The sequence below is a fragment of the Sphaeramia orbicularis genome, chromosome 16 (assembly GCF_902148855.1).
Source record: "Sphaeramia orbicularis chromosome 16, fSphaOr1.1, whole genome shotgun sequence".
Lineage (NCBI taxonomy): Eukaryota > Metazoa > Chordata > Actinopteri > Kurtiformes > Apogonidae > Sphaeramia > Sphaeramia orbicularis.
The window spans coordinates 23,061,925-23,080,265 of record NC_043972.1 but is presented as its reverse complement, the minus strand read 5'-3'; the positions used below and the strand labels follow the sequence as shown (position 1 = coordinate 23,080,265).

At 36.9% G+C, this 18,341-nt stretch overlaps 1 protein-coding gene across 4 annotated transcripts; it reads right to left on the bottom strand.

Moving 5' to 3' along the window:
- Positions 1-660: 660 nt before the first annotated feature.
- Positions 661-17,124, bottom strand: bnipl (BCL2 interacting protein like). Of its 4 annotated transcripts, none has more exons than XR_003937820.1 (11): positions 11,657-12,645; positions 9,409-9,489; positions 9,166-9,230; positions 6,900-7,151; positions 6,573-6,776; positions 5,897-5,999; positions 5,599-5,730; positions 4,808-4,894; positions 4,218-4,316; positions 2,852-3,315; positions 661-1,641 (listed from the first exon to the last, which is right to left on the bottom strand). XR_003937820.1 is itself a non-coding variant. In XM_030159364.1 (10 exons), the coding sequence occupies exons 1-10, from the start codon at positions 16,874-16,876 to the stop codon at positions 3,291-3,293; spliced, it is 1,095 nt and encodes a 364-aa protein (XP_030015224.1). In that variant the 5' UTR covers positions 16,877-17,124; the 3' UTR covers positions 2,822-3,290. The 4 variants fall into 4 exon arrangements, 1 of the variants encoding a protein (XP_030015224.1); XR_003937821.1 differs by having other exon boundaries at positions 11,665-12,645; XR_003937819.1 differs by lacking the exon at positions 11,657-12,645 and adding an exon at positions 16,830-17,124 and having other exon boundaries at positions 662-1,641.
- Positions 17,125-18,341: the final 1,217 nt, after the last annotated feature.

Sequence of the window (18,341 nt, the reverse complement as noted above, 5' to 3'; positions counted from 1 at the left end):
AATTATGGCAGATATTTCTTTTTAGGCAATATATCACATTTTATATGGAAAATAACAAACTGTATCTGTGTCCAACAAATCACTTTCAACTAAGTTACCTATTACAAAAACACCTCTGAAGGAAGTGTGTTAAATCCAAATCACATGATCTGCTCCATATGATGTCATTTCCTCCTGAAGAAAACACTGGCAAGACTCCAAGGTATGTTTTTTCTCCTCTTTCTTAGTTATCTAATATAAAATAGATTATCCATAAACACACCCCTACAAACCTGTACACACATACAGTCACATACACATATACATACACACCAGTTTATCTCTACAGCTGTTCACCAACACACGTCTGCACCCCCATGTTTAAACACACACACACACACACACACACCATACAATAGAACAACCTCGCAATCCAAATAATGATCACACCCTTCCTTGAGCCAGATATTGTGAAAAACACATTTCTTTGTACATTTTTTTGAATGTTTGGACACTGCTTGAGGTCTACCCCCAACCCATTCCAAAGCTTGACCCCACACACTGATACACACAAACTTTTCCTGGTGGTCCTGACTGCTGGGACTTTGAAATTCCCACATCCCCACAAGTTATAGCCCCCCCTCTATGGGCAAATAGTTTTTGTATGTTGTCTGATAGTTGATTTTTATTGGCTTTATATAGAAGTTGAGCTGTGTAAAAATTTACCAAATCATAGAGTTTTAATAGTTTTGACTGCAAGAATAATAAATGAGTATGATCCAAATAACCGACTTTATACAAGACTCTCACTGCACGTTTTTGTAATATGAAGAGAGGGTATAGTGTAATTTTATAGTTATTGCCTCATAATTCTATACAGTAGATTAGGTATGGCAGGACCAGACAACAAAACAATATATAGCGTGACTTATTATCCAGTACATGTTTAGCTTTGTTAATGATAGAAATGCTTTTTGATACTTTGGTTTGTATGAACCTGATGTGTGATTTCAGCTTAATTTACTGTCAATAATTATTCCTAAAAATGTGTGTTCTGACACTATTTCTATTGGGATGCCCTCTATGCATATGAGTAATTCAATTTCAATTTTACTCAATTGTAGATATATTTAGAAGAATCTTTCTGTAAAAATGCCCTGTGGTGTTGTGGTTATGTTGATTTTAGGTTTGAAACCAGCAAAAATGGCAAATATGCCTGTCAACTATGTTCTCCTGTAAAGGGAACTCAAAAAGTCCCTCAATTATATACTGACCCAGCAAACAGCAGCAGAACAGTAATAAAAGCATTGTTTCTCATTTGTGATGAACGTCAGTACTGACACTGTAAGATGACATGATTCCTTGGTTTGATTTGATTTAAAAATACTTCAATTTCACCACTGCTAATTTTTTTTTCTCTTACTACCTTTTTTTGGTGTCATCTATGAAAATGCTGACCCAAAGTCAGCTGTTTGCACACGGCACAATACCTGCCCTTTCATGGTGTTTAGTGGGCTTCATATATACCAATTAAACACAATTGACCCTACCTGTGTCATTTAGGATCAGGTGAGATTCAACATCCAGTACACCTGGGTAAGAGCAGATCTGGATGGTAAGAATGTTTGGTGCAGGCAGAGTTGAATCCTCTTCTTTTATACACTTTAAAGGTCCCGTATTATGCAAATCTCACTTTGTGACAGTTTTCTTTCAGTAGTGTGTGTTTCAGTAGCCTCATTATGAGGTTCGAATTTGAAAACTGTCTGTTTCCTCCCTGCCTTGCTACACCACATGTTGTTAAAATGCCTGCTCAAACGGCCGAGTTTGAGTTGGGTCCGCTTATGACGACATAAGCGGATTTAACTCCTCCTCCTGACTGTGCCCCCACCCTGGCAAAGTACCTCTTGGACAACAAACATGGCGAAGGCGAGACACGCAGGTTGTGGTGTTGTTGGCTGCACACACCAACACGGTAGTTTATTTTTGCTCCCCACTTCCGAGCCTCTCCGTAAAAAGTGTCTGGATTCTATCTGTGATGGTCATGGACCAAACTACATTCCCAAACGCTTGTATGTGTGTGCCCGGCATTTCACGGACGAGTGTTTTTTTAACATGGGCCCAGACAGCTCCGGCTTAGCACAAATACTCCGAATCAAGAAGGACGCAGTACCAACGCTTCGTGACCCAAGTCCAAGTGTGGGAGATGTAAGTTCTTATCATTTTTTTTGTATCTTTACTGCATAACCCTACATTACGGATAAGCTGGTGGTTGTTGATGTGTACGTCTAACGTTAGCATGGCAGCTAACATAGCTCGGTTACTGCTGCTAACGTTTGCGTCCCCGTTAACATGCACGAGCTGATAATATGAAGAGACATTCAACAGAACTACTGTGAACACGGGCCTTTTGTGGTTGGCATCAGTATAGTTAGCATCAAGCTTGTTAGTAGCTGCCTGCATTAGTGGCGGCAGGCGTCTTTCTGTGTCAGGTCCACGAACCCGACATAACACCGCCGTTTTCCGTCGGGGCTCAATCACGCCTCAAGGCAAAGAAAGCCAGTGTTTGGAAAGACGTTCTGTCTGAAACATGTGTATGATGGCTTCACCGTCAACATTAGCGCGTAGTACCACTAGCGTAAGCCGCGTCCTCTCCCAGAGAGGGGAGGGGGAGTGGGCGTGGACAGATGCGTTCATTTGCATACCCGGAAGCAGGCCCAGAAACAGACTGTTCTGAGGAGGGCTGGTGAGAGTGACTTTTTCGACCGCTGAAACTCTGAAAAAAGGATGATTTTGGGGCGAACAAACTTAAATACTATGTTTTTGGGCTTCTGAGACCTATATGACGTGACTGAAAAATAGCATAATACGGGACCTTTAAGACTAGGTGACACATTAAAGACACACATAAAAATGTAGTAAATGTTTGATCAGTGCTTTTATTTCAGAATGTGCGTAAAGCGTCCAACCAGCAGGCTGCATTCAACTGCAGTTCCTCTGATGACCACCCGGCGCTGCTGTTTGACAGATGAAGATGCTCCCTGAGCTCATCATCACATGATTCAGCAGGAAATGAAACCTGTTTGTATTTACAGACACAGGTAGAGACCCACACCTGAGACACCTGGCCTCGCCCCTCTGGCTCCGCCCCCCCCATCCAGGAGCAGAGGGACCGAAAAGTCTTTAACTTCTTCAACCTTGAGAACAAATAAATAAACCAGTCTGTTTTTGTACAGGTGACAGGTCAAAGGTCAGATCCTCAACCAGCCTGCTGACCTTTGACCTTTACTGTTTGTCCTCAGAGTCTGTGAACGTCATCTGTTCAGCTTCTCATCAAACCTGCAGACACACAGTCAGTCATATATAGATGTAAAGCCTTTATGAAACTGATGTTTATTCTCTTTATGTCACATAGTCTCTCTGTTCATATTTTGCAGTTAATTTATTTTTTATTGAATTGAGGCAAATATGTGGCAATAAAGATAAGGTTTTCTTAAAAACCCATTATCTGCTCCATGACTGTGTTAATTTGTCCTGTTTGATTTCACTTGTCTTTGCTTAAAAATTATTCCAAATGCAGAGGGACCTGAAGCGATGGCAGTGATGGTGACAGGAGTCTGGATAGTTTACACAATTTCCATTTCTTTTAATTTCTATAGACTTTTAGGATTTTTACAAAACTCATCAATTTGTTTTCATGCATGGTTGTGTCATTTTTGTCTTGTTGCATCTTTTAAATTGTTTCATCTTTTCATATTTACATTAATTTCTTATTTCTGTATTTTTTTAACTGAACAAGACTGAAGAGACTGAGACGGAAGAGACTCAAATTGAAAACTGCAAAAATTCAGAAACTCATTTCCAGGTTGTTTCCAGAAATTTGTGACTTCTTGTGTTTATATTGTGAGTTTTTTCTGATGTTTCGGATGAGACATTTTGAGCCTCTGTCTTGGTTTAGGTCTAATCTGTTTAATTTCTGAGCCATGACTTGTGAAGATCAGTATATTAATGGAATTGTCTTATTTATAAAAACGTACATACGCATGTTCTTATATTATACTGACAAATAATTCTGCCTTGATTCGATTTAAAAAAATTAATTACATAAAATATGATGAATGAATGTACCTCATTTTTTTCCTATGAGTATAAAGTAGAGGTGAGATCTTACTATCTGGCATTCATATAAACCCTGTGGTCCACACTGGTCCACTACAGACTGAGTATGAGTGGGTTCTTACTGCCTGATGGCGTCAGGGATCTGCAGTCGGTCTGTGGGGATGAACTCTGATAACTCCTGCAGAGTCTGGACGAAGCGGATCTTCCTGCTGAACTTCTCACTGTGGACACAGGTCAAAGGTCAGCAGAGGACACAGGTTCATAATATAGAAACAGTTAGACAACTGGACATGGTGCAGAAACTCCCCCAGTGGCCTCTTGTGATACTGTAGCTTAAAGTCTTTTTTATTTATTTATTTATTTTAAAGAGTAAAATCTACATGAGGTCTTGGTCAAACTTCATGCAGAAGCTGAGACAAAGCTACCAAAGAAAATTTGTTCAAACATGTCCAGATGCCCAGAAGCCACACCTTAAACCAGAAGTTCATTATTTTTGGTTAAATATGCTATTTTTGAAATATTTTTGCCATCTGAGCTATTTTTGTAATGACACAAGAAGTGATATTTAATGCCTTTGTACAAAATATGAATTGAATTATTATCAATTCGTGTTTCCTTATGCTTTTGAATCATCATACATATATTTTAATTGTGTTTTAGTAGTTTGGACTATGCTGCCTCTGTGCTTACTCTAAACCAGTGTGTTTCTGACCTGATGAAGGGTTTGACCACAGTGATGAGGGCTCGGATATACCAGGCTGGATGAACCACCAGCAGCCCTTTCAGGTCCTTCTTCAACCTGAAGAAACAACAAAAACACCAGTCATACCATATTGTAAACATTATCAGCGAAAAAACAAAACCAAAAAAAACTAAACAAATGCTCTGTGATCCATGAGCAAACTATTCACATCACAAAATATCTACCAAACTATAAAGAACATAAATCTAATGCTTCCAAAGTTGAAAAAGCATGTTTTATAAATAATATCAGATGAATTTCATTCAGATCAGCCTTTCTGTTTGTGTTGATTAATTTCTCATCGATGTGAAGTGGAATTCACCAGCAGGTGGTGCTAGAAGTCCTTTTAAAAACACAAGGGATGACAAGCAATACAGACTGTAAATTCATCTTCAGAACTTATACATATTATTTTCTATTTTTGAGTGTTAGTCAATGTGAGTTTCATCTGTGACAAAGCATCCTTTCACATTTTGTTTTGGCTGAACTGCAAATGTCTAACTGTATTCTGAGGTGAACGAAACTCATAAAAAAACAGCTTTATTCAGATTTGGGTTGAATTGAACACTCAAACACTGGAGAGCTCTAACTAACGTACATCAACTCTCAGTTCAAGTGCTTCATTACTGAAAAAAAACAAAAACATATTAGTGAGTTTCAGTTTTATAAAACATGTCTGTATCTCCCTGCAGAATTAAAACATGTCTGGTTTGTTTGAGTTTTGTCAGTACGTGATGTTTAAGTGGATCAGAGCATTGTACCGTCTGTCGATGGAGGTGTAGCACTGGTGGAGCCACCTGATGGCTGGTAGTTTGTTTCTAGGAGCCATAGCACACAGGTAGACCAGCAGGTAGTTCTCCGAAACCATCAGGTCCAACGTGCCTACGATGTACCTGCATGAGGACAGGGAGAGGCAACTCATTTTCAACTCAACAGAACAGCAGTAAAATCTACTATATTTAGATGGAAACCTCTGTTATTTAATTTTATACATTTCTGATTCCATTAAGTCTTTTATTTTGAAGTACTATGAGTCCTTTCACAGTAAAAGCCTCTCACCTGAACAGGTTGTCCATAACATATTCATAGTCCTCCACTGTGTTTTCTGGCAGGTAACAGGAAGTAAACAGGATGATGGCGTTCATCCCATCGCCATAATAACCTGGCAGTGAGCACAGATACACAGACCTTAAAATGTGTGACCTCTGACCTCTGTGCATGTATAGTGTTTCCTAAATGTTTTCTAACTAAAGCTGAAAGATTTCAATCTCCAAGTGTAACCACATCACAGTCTTGGGGTCTTCCATGCGGGAGACCATAGGCGGATCTGTTTGTGAAACCCAACTTGGTGATGATCCTTAAAGCAGCGAATGACTTTCACCACAAATTTTTTTTTAATTTAAATTTGTAAAACTCGAGTGATGACCTAATTATCATTAAAAGTGTCTCTTAAAAACTGAAGCACATAGTCTGTTAAAAAACAAAACAAAACTGTTGTTAAAATAAACATAGTATAACATATATATGAAAAAATACAAAAAGAAATAATTTTAAGTAAAACAACGAAATAACCAATAAAGTAATAAAATAAAACAGAGCAAACTAGACTAAATATAAATTAAATATAAAGAATAAACAAAAAAGTAAGACAAAATGAAACAAAACCAAAAAAAAATCCATAAAACATTTGAAAATGATACTAATAAAATAACTTCAGCTGTATGTGACCTCTGACCTCCGTGCGACAGAACCTGCAGGTACGGTTCCAGGACGCTCATGTCCACGTGGAACTCGTGTCCGTTGATGCAGAACCTTCTCCATCGGCGCCCCTTGCTGTCTACCTGGTCCAGTTCCTGATCCAGATCCTCTAAACCAGGATCTTTGACCACAGCCTCAGCCCTGGCCCCAGATCCACTTCTTGCCACACGGGGAAGGTCATCTGTCAGAAAGGTCAAAGGTCACACAAACATGTTAACAAATGACTTCTACAATATCTGCAACAACTGTAACTATCACCACTCCTGGTCCTGGACAGTTTTTTATTCAAGTATTATACTCTTGCCTTCCCACTCGAGCTCAGTCCCATCAGGCAGCGTCCCCGTCTCGCTGTCGGATGGCGTCTCTAGCGCCTCCAGGTTGATGTCCAGTGAAATGGCATCCTCAGCCGTCCCAGAGAGAGCGGCGGCTGAGAAACCGTCAGAACTCGGGTCATGAGAGTCCCGCCTACACAGCGTCAAGTTCATTGTAGGCGCCACCAGACGCTTCTTAGCTCCACCCACGACTGTACCTGACAGGGCCAGAGTGGTAGGCGGGGCTAAGAGGAAGGGGAGTGGCAAGAGGAGAAGAGGAACCAATGAGGACACTACAACCAATCACTGTGAATAAGTGAATAATATCTTCACATTTTAGAGTTTATGGCTCATGAGTGTTTTTGTGTTACAATGGCTTAATATCAGCCAAATTTCAGGCCCTGTGTGTGGTTTTCATCAGATGCACAAGATTTGGCACAAACATTGGCCTAAACCTGAAACCCGACAACATTTTTACCTCGACCCCCAAAAGGGAGGCAAGGGGTATGGTTTGGTTTGTTTGTTTGTTTGTTTGTTTGTTAACACTCTAGTAGCAAAACAATTGCTTAAATTCATACCAAATTGGGTTTATAGTTTGCCAGTGACCCAGAATTGATCTGATTACATTTTGGGAACAGTAGGTCAAAGTTCAATTTTTTTGTGAATTTTTAAAAAAAAATTTTTCCCCATTTACTTATAATAGGTGATATTTCACGTATGTAACAGCAAAACTATTGGTTGAATTCATAGCAAATTGGGTTTACAGTGACCCAGAATAATTGTCATTACATTTTGGGAAGAGTAGGTCAAAGTTCACATCCTACTATAATGGACGTTCTGTGTCCGGCGCATCTTTGTCCGACGCACGTCCGACGCATGTTGCAGCACAGAGGGCGTACGGGTGCAATGTCGCTGTTGCAGCATGAGAGGGCGCTATTGTACAATGGCACCATGGGTACAATGCCGCTAGTTTTTTTAAATTAATTTTTAAATAGCTTTTTTCTCCCATTTTTCTTCTCCCATTTACTTATATTGGCCAAACATTTCAAATGTCTATGAAAACATCAATTTTGTTTCAATTTACTTCAAACTTGGCACATACAGTCATGGAAAAAATTATTAGATCATCAAAAGTCATCCAAAACAATGGTTATACAATCAAGTACTAACTCCTGTGTGTATCATGTGACTAAAACAGACAGAAAAGAAAACATGGAATGTCTAAAAGCACTGTTTTTGTCAGTACAATGCCATAGATATTGATGTAAGAACTGAAATGATTTTGGTTATTTAAGAAAACATGGAAAATGCCTGGATATCAGTTCTTAAATTAAACTCTAATAAGCTATTTTTGTTGTTATCATTACATTTGTCCAAACAAATGTACCTTTAGTCGTACCAGGCATTAAAGTGAACAAAAAATTGAAGAAAACAAGGATGGTCTGATAATTTTTTTCCGTGACTGTATATAGAGGCAGTTGATATGCTGACATCAGCACACACATAGACATGATGACATCAGCTGGATCCATGCCGAAATAAGCTATAATACATGTGAGGGAGGGGGTTTGTTGTGCCTGGCACCACTTGTTAATTAATTCGTTTGTTTAAAAAAAAAAAGACTAAAGTTCTATTCATTTTCTAAGGCCCTTAGAATCGTCATCATTTTTATGGTGCTCCTGAGTCCAGGCATTAGTGGTAACTTCAGAAGTATACAGTAGTGACATGTTGTATAATTAGTGTGTGTTTTCACCTCATGTGATTTTTAACTCCTTCATGCCACATCTGTAACAAAGCCAGGCTTGAAGACGTTTACATGGCCACATTAAAACCCCTAAAACCTGATGTGAACACAAGTATGAAGCAGCATTTATTTTTCTGATTGGACAGAAAGAATAGCCTTCACTATAAATTTGAGGATGTGTGTTTTTTTGTGCAACATTGGGAGGGATGGGTGAGATATGTGAAGCCTTTGAGATCTGATTTTGCTGAGATGACTGCATGAATATGAACTCAAAATCCTCTGAAGGAAATATGTTTTTGTGTTTTTATTTATCTTTATTTATACATACGTCTTTGCTTTGAGATCCTGTATGCTAAGACAATGATGAGCTGCTGTAAATGTTTTTGTTTCTTTTTTTAATATCTACTCTCTGGATGTGTATAGTTTGTGTATTTGTCTGATTTTCAATGTTTGAAAAAAATCTAAATTCTTTCAATTTTAAAAAAATAGAAAGAAAAAGGACAGTTTTCAGTCACCTGGTCGGCCTCCATTTGTTGGACTTTCAACCTCTTCTGGATTCCCACAATCCTCCGGGAGAGGCCTGTATCACCACAACCCATACAACAAACATCAGAGTTGGTTAAAAACACACAGATTTAGTTCATGTGAGTTTCAGTTAGAACAATCAGTGTATGTACCGGCTGCCTGTTGAACCTCCACACCCGATAAGCAGAACAAATACAGTTATTTCCACAGTGACTAAACAGAACAGTACTGACCTGGGGAAGCCGTCGTCCTGCCACTCCTCCCTCAGCTCCATGTCCTGGATGTTTTGGGCCCCCACGGCCCCTGTAGGAGCCCTGAGGAGACACAACACACACAGAAGTCCAAAAACAGTTCACAAGACAAGGCAGAGTTCCACGGTTTATCCCAGTCCAAGTACAGATTAAAGTGTAACTACTGATTCAACGTCTTTATTCAGCAGAAGTCATTACATAGTGTTGAATTTTTTACATATTTTAATTAGATAATTTACATCACTTTCATCCTGTTTTTTATGAGCTGGCCTTTTCTCACTTTTTCCATCCCATCCCAGATCATCTTTAATATGTGTTTTTGTTACATCCATTTGGGTTGATGTCAACTTTGATACGGTAATTATGCACAATGATGCAAAATAAAAAAAATAATAGAGAAATCACCTCAAAATACAAGGAGTTCAAAGTACAGATGTTTGTTTGAAAGGTAGGTAGTAAAGGAAAAAAACAGTCAAAACAATCAACAAACTGTAAAGTACAAATCCCTACACACTCTGCTACAGTACAGTTCATCAGTATTAGATTTGTTATGTTTATGATGTTGCTCTTTCATGTTGTTCTTGTCTTTTACATAATTTTCATCCCGTCTCATTTATAATGTGTAATATTCACCAATAGATTCACCAATGCGATCATCTTTCTGTATTTTTGTTTCATATATTTACGAGAGCCATAATTCAACTCACACATAATTCATTTTTATATGCATATTAACCCTTTCATGCATACTGGTCACTACAGTGGACAGTTATTCTACAGCTGTTCTCTTGTATATTCATGGGTTTTGCTGTTTTAGTTGCACATCAGCCAACACAGTGGACACTTATGTGTCATCCCATACACTGACATGTATGCCGTTACTGTAACTTTGCTGTTCATGATCAGCAGTGACATGTTTTGGTGTAAATCAATTGCTAATTCTTATTAAACTGTAATTGACAGGTATTTTTTAAACAAAAAAATTTTTTTTTGCATGTTATCTCTATGCAGTGAATAATAAACATCTGATTAGCACCATTAAAAATGTTTGTATTGCAAAGTTTTCCATATCACTTTCTAATATTAGATTTTTAATACATGTTTCTTTGCTTCAAGAATTAAATACATGGTGTCCAGCTGAGTGGAAATTTTTGTAACTTAAAAAAAAAAAATTGATCGTATTGTTTTTTTATGTCTAAAGAGGAATAAAAACACTGAGGAAAAATATCTTGACTAAGGTTCACATAATTCATGCATGAAAGGGTTAATTCTATTTTTGATATTCTATAGTTTTTATATGCATATTTATTCTATCCTGTATGTAGTATCCTGTTTACATAGAGCCTGTCTGTAGAATTGCTGGTGCCTGCTGAGTCAACTGCAAAGAAATTTCATTTTTCATGTAAAATCTGGAATGACAAATAAAGTCTAAGTCTAATTTTTTTTTTTTTTTTTTTTTTCCAGATTTTTATTTAGAAATATTGAGGAAAAATTCAGCATACATTGAATTTTATATTGTGGTCATGTAACAGGTATGTGACCAATGACCAATCTTTCCATTCTCAACATTTCAGTTTTTCTTTTTTTTTGTTAATAATAAACAAAACAATTGAACAGTGAACAATGGATGCATTGTTACATAAAGAAAACACACGAAAGACCAAGAGACTTTGACCTCCTCTCTCAAAAGAAAAATAAATAAATAAAATATAAAAAGTAGAATGAATTAAATACAAAAAAAACAAAACAATTCCAGATACATTGTCATTATATTGTCATTTCTCGTACATTTAGGGTTCCAACAGATTGTGTTTGGTAAGTGTAAACAAAAAATATCTATTTTGAACATGGATTTGACAATTTGTTCATTTGTAACCGAAGGGAGAAGGTTAGTCTTTCCATCTGGTAAATTTCATTCACAATATCTACCCATTTTTCCAGATTAGGTGGTTCAGGTTGGAGCCAGTGCCTGGTCACAGCCTTTTTGCCAGCAGTTTTTAAAATTCTATACAAGTAGGCATGGTTCACTAAAATTTCAGTTTTTCCCATAATTAAGGTGGCAAATTCAAAAGGTAAAGTAACATTAAGTATATATTCTATATTTTTGTGTATATCCTTCCAAAATTGTAGTCTAAGTCTAATTTATGTTGATATCAGTAGAAAGGACAAATATTTAGTTGAAATGTAGGTAGTAAAAGAAAAAAGCCATCACACTATAAAGTCCAAATACCTGCCAACTGCACTGACGGACTGTACTGAAGTATTAGTACTGTGTTAGTTCCTCCTCTGTTTTAAATCCTTTGTTTCTCTTTCAAAATCCATTCACTTCTTCTATTAGTTTAAACTTCTTCCTGGTTTTCCTCTTCTGTCAGTTTTTCATCGAGTGTCTCATTGTTACAGTTAAAATCTGGATCAGAAGGGACTGAACAGACCTGCTCTGCTGCTCTGATTGTTGTCACGGTAACCACACTTGCGGCAGGTAAGGCAGGGTGGGGCTTCATTGTTCCTGTGTTTGTTGTGACTGAAGCAGAATCTGACACACCTGTACACCTGTACACCTGTACGTATGTTCAGGTAACAGCAGAACAAGATCAGGTTCTGCTCAGGGTTGGGTATGATACTTCTGTGGTGCCTTCAGGGTCCAGGTGAGAAAAACCATAACCACCATTTGACAGAGAGGTTTCCCCCAGCAGGTCTCTGTGTTTCCAGAACTCAGAGCGTGCGTCAGATATGAAAGAGGTTTAGAGGAGGAAGTTCTTTAGACCAGGGGTTCCCAAACTTTCTCCAAACATGAGACTTTGAAAAATCCATTTGAAATACTTCACATACAGTTAGAACCTAAACCACCCATTATTACTCTGGGAATTTCAGATGATGTTAAAAAACTAAACAACTTCCAGCAATGTTTCCTCTTTCACAGTCTTATTGTAAATGTGCATTGGAAAAGAAAGAAAAGAAAGAAGTACCCACCACAAAGATGTAGCTTAGTGATCTTACTAACACATTCCACGTAGAAAGAATTAGATATACTCTTAGGGATAAACTCACATTCTTTGAAAAAACTTGGTCACCTCTCATTCATCATCACACAACTGTTAGCGGAAATTAACTTTGACAATGAACTCAACCACTAAAGTATAGACATTTTTTTAATTGCACTATTTTGTACATTGCACTGTATACACTGGCACTGATGGGATGTGTGTGTGTGTGTGTGACATATTGCTGTGTGATAAAGAAGGAGGTGGATGTGTGAGGGAATGAATGTATGGATGTTGATATGTGAGTGATGCATATTTTGTTTTTATATTTTGTTTTTATTATATATTTCTATTTTATAGTTATTAATACTATTTATTACTATTGCTATTTTATGAGTCCGTATCCTGATAGTGCACTTGAATTTCATTGTACATTCTGTATTATGACAATAAAGTATCTTATCTTATCTTATCTTTTCACCTTTACACCAACAAAGTAGTGAATAGAAGGAAGGGTATGGGTGGGGTGGGGTGGGGTATTTATCTATTTATTTATTTTGTTTTAATTTTAAGGTATTTTTCCTCATTTGTGTTTTGTATCTCACATTTGTATCTGTTCTTTCATCTCCTATTGTTATTTGCTCAAAGAAAACAATAAGAGTGCATTATGACCTAACTGCACATAAATCTGTTTGGATGTACATCCTGCACACTATGTGTATGCAGTAAATATGTAACTGCATGACGATGTGCTCTAATAAAAACATTTGACAACAAAAATCCATTTGGTGTCTCCTCAGAACCCACATTTAGTTTTCAGTGCCATAATGATGACCTTTTACTGACTCGTCCACCATCAAAACAGTGATTTTTTTCCATAATTTCAATTGTTTGTGTCTTGTTACATCTTATTTGTTGCATCATTTATCTTGTTTCATGCTCTCTGTCATGTTTTGTACATGTTTGTTCTCATTTTCTTCCATATATCATGTCATTTTTGTCTTCCCTACATTTCTCATCTCTTTTTACAGTTTATTTATAAACTGTTCTGTATTAAATATAATGATGCGTCTGCTTATGTTGGTCCATAGCCGGTACATGACTATTAATACACACATTTATCCCTTAAACACCATTAGTAGATGAGTACCCGATATATTAGTTAACTGTTAAAGGACTGTTATTATAATGTTGTAATATTAAAGTCAGCAGCAGGATGAATGACAGCTGTAGTTTTCATAATACAAAGTGCTGAAAGACATAACAAAAACAAATCCTTAACCACGGTAGGTAGAGATAAGAACTGGTTTTGCAAACAAAACAGAAGAATGGATGACGAACAGGAAAGGTTAGACGATCTTGCAGAGAAAAATATAAATAGAAAATTATAGCATATGTTATGAAGATGAGTCCTGCTAAAGATGTGGTAAAAGGAACTACTCCAGCTGGTAAATGACAGCTGTGGATTCCCTTAAACATTAAACGCAGTGGTTGTTAATGGTCGATAATTTAACATTACTGTTGTATTGGGGTTTCAAAGTAGCAATGAAATGTCACTAAATATGTAAATCAATGCAACTGGTAAGTTTTAGAACTACTCACTGCATGAATGAAAAAGCCAGTGACAGAATCATTCATGTACAAATAGTGTTTTAAGCATTTACATTTAGCAAACTATCCACTTATACTTTTCATTTGAGGTATTTTCAGGTCTGAGGCAGGTGTAGCTGCTCTGTTAAAACATTTTGCACCAATGAAAAGTTACCAAAAATTAATACATACAGGCAAAGGTGCTCTGAAGAATAAATAAATTAATACTTCGTGGAGTATCTCCATGATGTGAAAAGGTGGAAGAGAGGATAGTTTTACAGTTTCCTTTTACAAATTATGTTTCACACAAAATATCAGTGAGTCTGATGAACCTGGAAATCAGGCCTTAAATAGAACGGGAAAACCATCCCACTTTAAACTCTGTTATCAGGCTGAGATATTATAAATAATAACGTGTATTAAGAGAAATTTCTGTAAAAACCATCACTCTGACAGGTCAAAGTAAATAAATGTCATTATCACTAGTAAAACTCAAGTCCTAGACTTCCAGACAGATGATCAATTAAGAGTTTCAGTTTAACCCAAAAAGACTCAGTGCTATTTTTGTGGCAGTTCCCAAACAATTTTTTCTCAAGATTTAACCTTTCATAAGTGATTTATCTCCATTTATGATAATATTATCCTCTGTATTTTGTGGTTTTTCAGTCAACCTCAGGTATGTTCCTATATTTAATTGACTGATTATGTAAATGTTCATAAAAACTCAGATTAAAGTTAAGGGTTATTATATCAGAAACAGAGAAAACTGAAGAAAAAGTGACTTTTTCAGCAAAGATATCAATAACTGAAAGTAAAAACAAGTATTTCAACCCACTGTCACTCATCAAACTCCATGGGTTTTACAGGTGGATGATGACGGTGTTTCCACGGTAACTACGGAGCCTCTGAACGTCCAAATGGGTCATATCTGATGACCATGAAAAAATGACAAACTGCATTTTAGACCAATTATTTACATGCATTGATAGGATTAGTGGATCAACAGATATTAAATATATTAGATAAGAAGATGATTTTGGTCGCCGGTGGCTGTTTGGGTCTTTATGTGTTAAATAATCATCTGTTGACAGTGATAGTTTGGACAGACTGATGACAAAAAGCAGGTTTCACTGTATTTATGTTTTTCATGTACCTGTAAACCCGATTGAAGTGGTAGTTTTATCTGTTTGGTTTTTTTTTTTTTTTTTTTATCTGTGGGTGTTTACACATGGTTGAATTGTGCACTTCAAAGGATCTCAAGACATTTTTTTTTATGGTTTTCCATTTTTCTTTTCAAAAACAACTTTTATTACTTGATAAAATCTATTGTGAATCTAAATGACTTGAAGAACCAGAAGCATTTTAGATTATTTTCAATTTATAAAATCACCTCCTTCACTTTTCCCACAGTTTGTGCAGTGAATGCAAACTACATTAGAAAGAGTAAAAAACTAGTACTTTAATCAAGGGTCGAGAAATTAGAAATGAAAAAGAATTAAGCACAAAAGATTATTTACAATAGAGAATATGAGTGGATGTGGAAGAAAATATATCTGATCAATGGAAAAGCTGTTCAATTTGTGCAAATACAGATGAAAGGGATATGTACTGTATCACTGCAATCACTACTGGTAATTAATGACCCTTAGAGTAAACTGTTACCATCATGGGTGCAATATATAACTAGAAGCACTCGGAGAGCGCAGACCTCCACCAAGGCTGATCAGTGGCCCCCCCCGTGGGCCCCCCCACCCCCAATCACTACCAAAATTTAATCATTTCTTCCTTATCCCATTTCCAACAAACCCTGAAAATTTCATCAAAATCTGTCCATAACTTTTTGAGTTATGTTGCACACTAACGGACAGACAAACAAACAAACAAACAAACAGACAAACAAACAAACCCTGGCAAAAACATAACCTCCTTGGCGGAGGTAAATAATATATAATATATAATAATATATTTCAGAGGGACCCAACCATTCAAACATTAGAATCTGATCTGATCCAGATTCTCCTGAGTTTTCAGAGCTCTTCTGTTCTATTAGTCTGTACCAGGTCTGAAACATCACATGATTCTGGAAAATATGGAGTTTCCTTTGGTTTGTTAACATCACAGTTTTGGGGGAAGTAGTGACACATTTACCAGAATCTTTAAAAAATACTGTAAACTCAGACAGGTACCTCATTACGTTAGGTTTTTACACAGAGTTGTACTGTGGTGACTTTTACTTACACGTTGAACCTTTAAATTATTTATAACCACTTATTACGGTGTTAACCTTTATGTTTTCCAGTAAAAATCAGGATATATTTAGGTTTCTGACCATGTAGATTTGCTAACTGTTCGGGGTAAATAATGTTATTATTATTATAACAGATGACACTGAAGCAAATGGCAGTAAAATGTTTCAGTAAAATCATAAACTGAGCACAAACCAGTGTCCAGGACTGCTGCCATTTGTCAAACTGCGTGTTTTCTTGATGAGTCAAAGTTTCAGGACATGATATTTATCCAAGTTCACTACAGAGCCTCTGAACATCCAAATGACACATACGAAGTTACTGAAAAGCTCACAATCTGCATTTCACTTTAAATATTGAAGCATATTGACAGGATTTAACGACAGAAGACTTTAACTGTGTAGGTCTTTGAAGGTTCATCATCTGACAGCGAATGCACCACAGTGACCCCTTTATTGACCACATGGGAGAACAAATGCCCACGTCACTAAACATAAACCAACTTCCCCTTTGAGAATCTCCAGGAAATGAAATCACAAGACTGTATGTTCCATGTTGTATGTTCTGTTTGTGTGTATGTTGGTACCTGGGTGTTTCATCCGTGTCCGTGTTCTGCTCGATGCTGCTCATCATGTGTCTCAGTGTTTCTTTGTGTCATAGATTCTTCATCTTCCTCTTCCTCTTCCTCTGTCTCTGCCTCTGGTCTACGTCTATGGGACTCACCCCTCTCTCTCTCCCTCTCTGCCTGACAGGTTCTGCTGCATTTCACACTCCGCCGCCGCTGCCGTCTGATTGGTCGAGCATCACCAGGTGTGAGCTGACAGGTGAGTGTTCAGAGCAGCTTCACGTTGACTTCATTAACACCGACCAGTCAGCTGCTGCTTCTGTTAAAGAAGCAGGAAGTGTTTGGTGTTTTCTGGGTCCTAAAGCCTGATCCAAAACCTGGACTAAACCTTAAACTCAAACTAGAACCTGAACCAACACTAAAACTTGAACTTGGACAAAAGCCTGAATCAAAATATGGACTAAAACCAGAACCAAAACCTGGACTAAAACTTCTTCTAAACTAAAACTTGGACTAAAACCTAAACCTAAACTACCACCTGGACTAAAACTTGAAACAAAATCTAGACTTAAATCCAACCTAAAATCTGAACCAAGACCTGGACTAAAACTTCAATGAAAACCTGAACCAAAACCTACACTAAAAACTGAATCAAAATATGCACTAAAACACACACTAAAACCTGAACCAAAGCACAACCAGAAGTTCAACCAAAATCTGGACTAAAATTTGAACCAAAGCCTAAACTAAAGCTTAAACGAAAATTAGACTAGAGCCTGAACCAAAACTAAAACCTGGATTAAAACCATGAACCACTGTTGTCTTTTTTTCTTCTCATTATTATTTTTTTTTTTTTACTGATTTTTTGTTTTATTTTGTTTTTTCCAACACCTATTCCTTCTATAAAATGTTTTTTTCCTTACATGTGTTTCATCATTCCCAGTTTGATTTCATTTATTTTTCTTTCACATATTATTCGAGAGTGACCGCATTGTAATGTATAAATCAAATTGTTCAGCTGATTATTGATCTGTCTTTAGATTCAGGTGAACACTATGTGAATAAATACGTGTGAGGACATTTCATTGATTTAAAGAGTTCAAACTTTATTACAAAGACAAACTGATCATTGATTGACTGATTATTGATTATCTCGTATAGCAGCTTTGGTGGATTTTCAGAGTAAAAGTAGTCATCAGACTTTAACACTGGCGGTTTGTTGAGTCAGCTTCCTGTTGCATCACTTGTTCTGTTTCACAGTAAAAGTGTCCTGTTGTGAAACATGATATTTTAACCCTGTGTTTACTGGAAGCAGTGTCTCTGCTGCCCCCTGCTGGTTCAGAGACAAACTGAAGACAACACCAAACACTGAGGATTGATCTAACAGTTAAAGTCTATAACCGGGATAAACTCTGGATGCTTTTTTTTCAATATGTACAGATCTATCAGCAGCTCACACAGAAGAAAAAATAACTACTTCAAAGTAAATGTTTGTACCAAAATAATGGAAAGAAATGAGTGTGAATCATTTAC

Coding starts and splice junctions, on each gene's coding strand:
- bnipl (XM_030159364.1), bottom strand. CDS start 16,876: ATGATGAGCAGCATCGAGCAGAACACGGACACGGATGAAACACCCAG. Junction 9,490..16,829: donor GACACGGATGAAACACCCAG/GTACCAACATAC, acceptor GTGTCTCCTCAG/GGCTCCTACAGGGGCCGTGG. Junction 5,731..5,896: donor GTTATGGACAACCTGTTCAG/GTGAGAGGCTTT, acceptor GTCCTCATGCAG/GTACATCGTAGGCACGTTGG.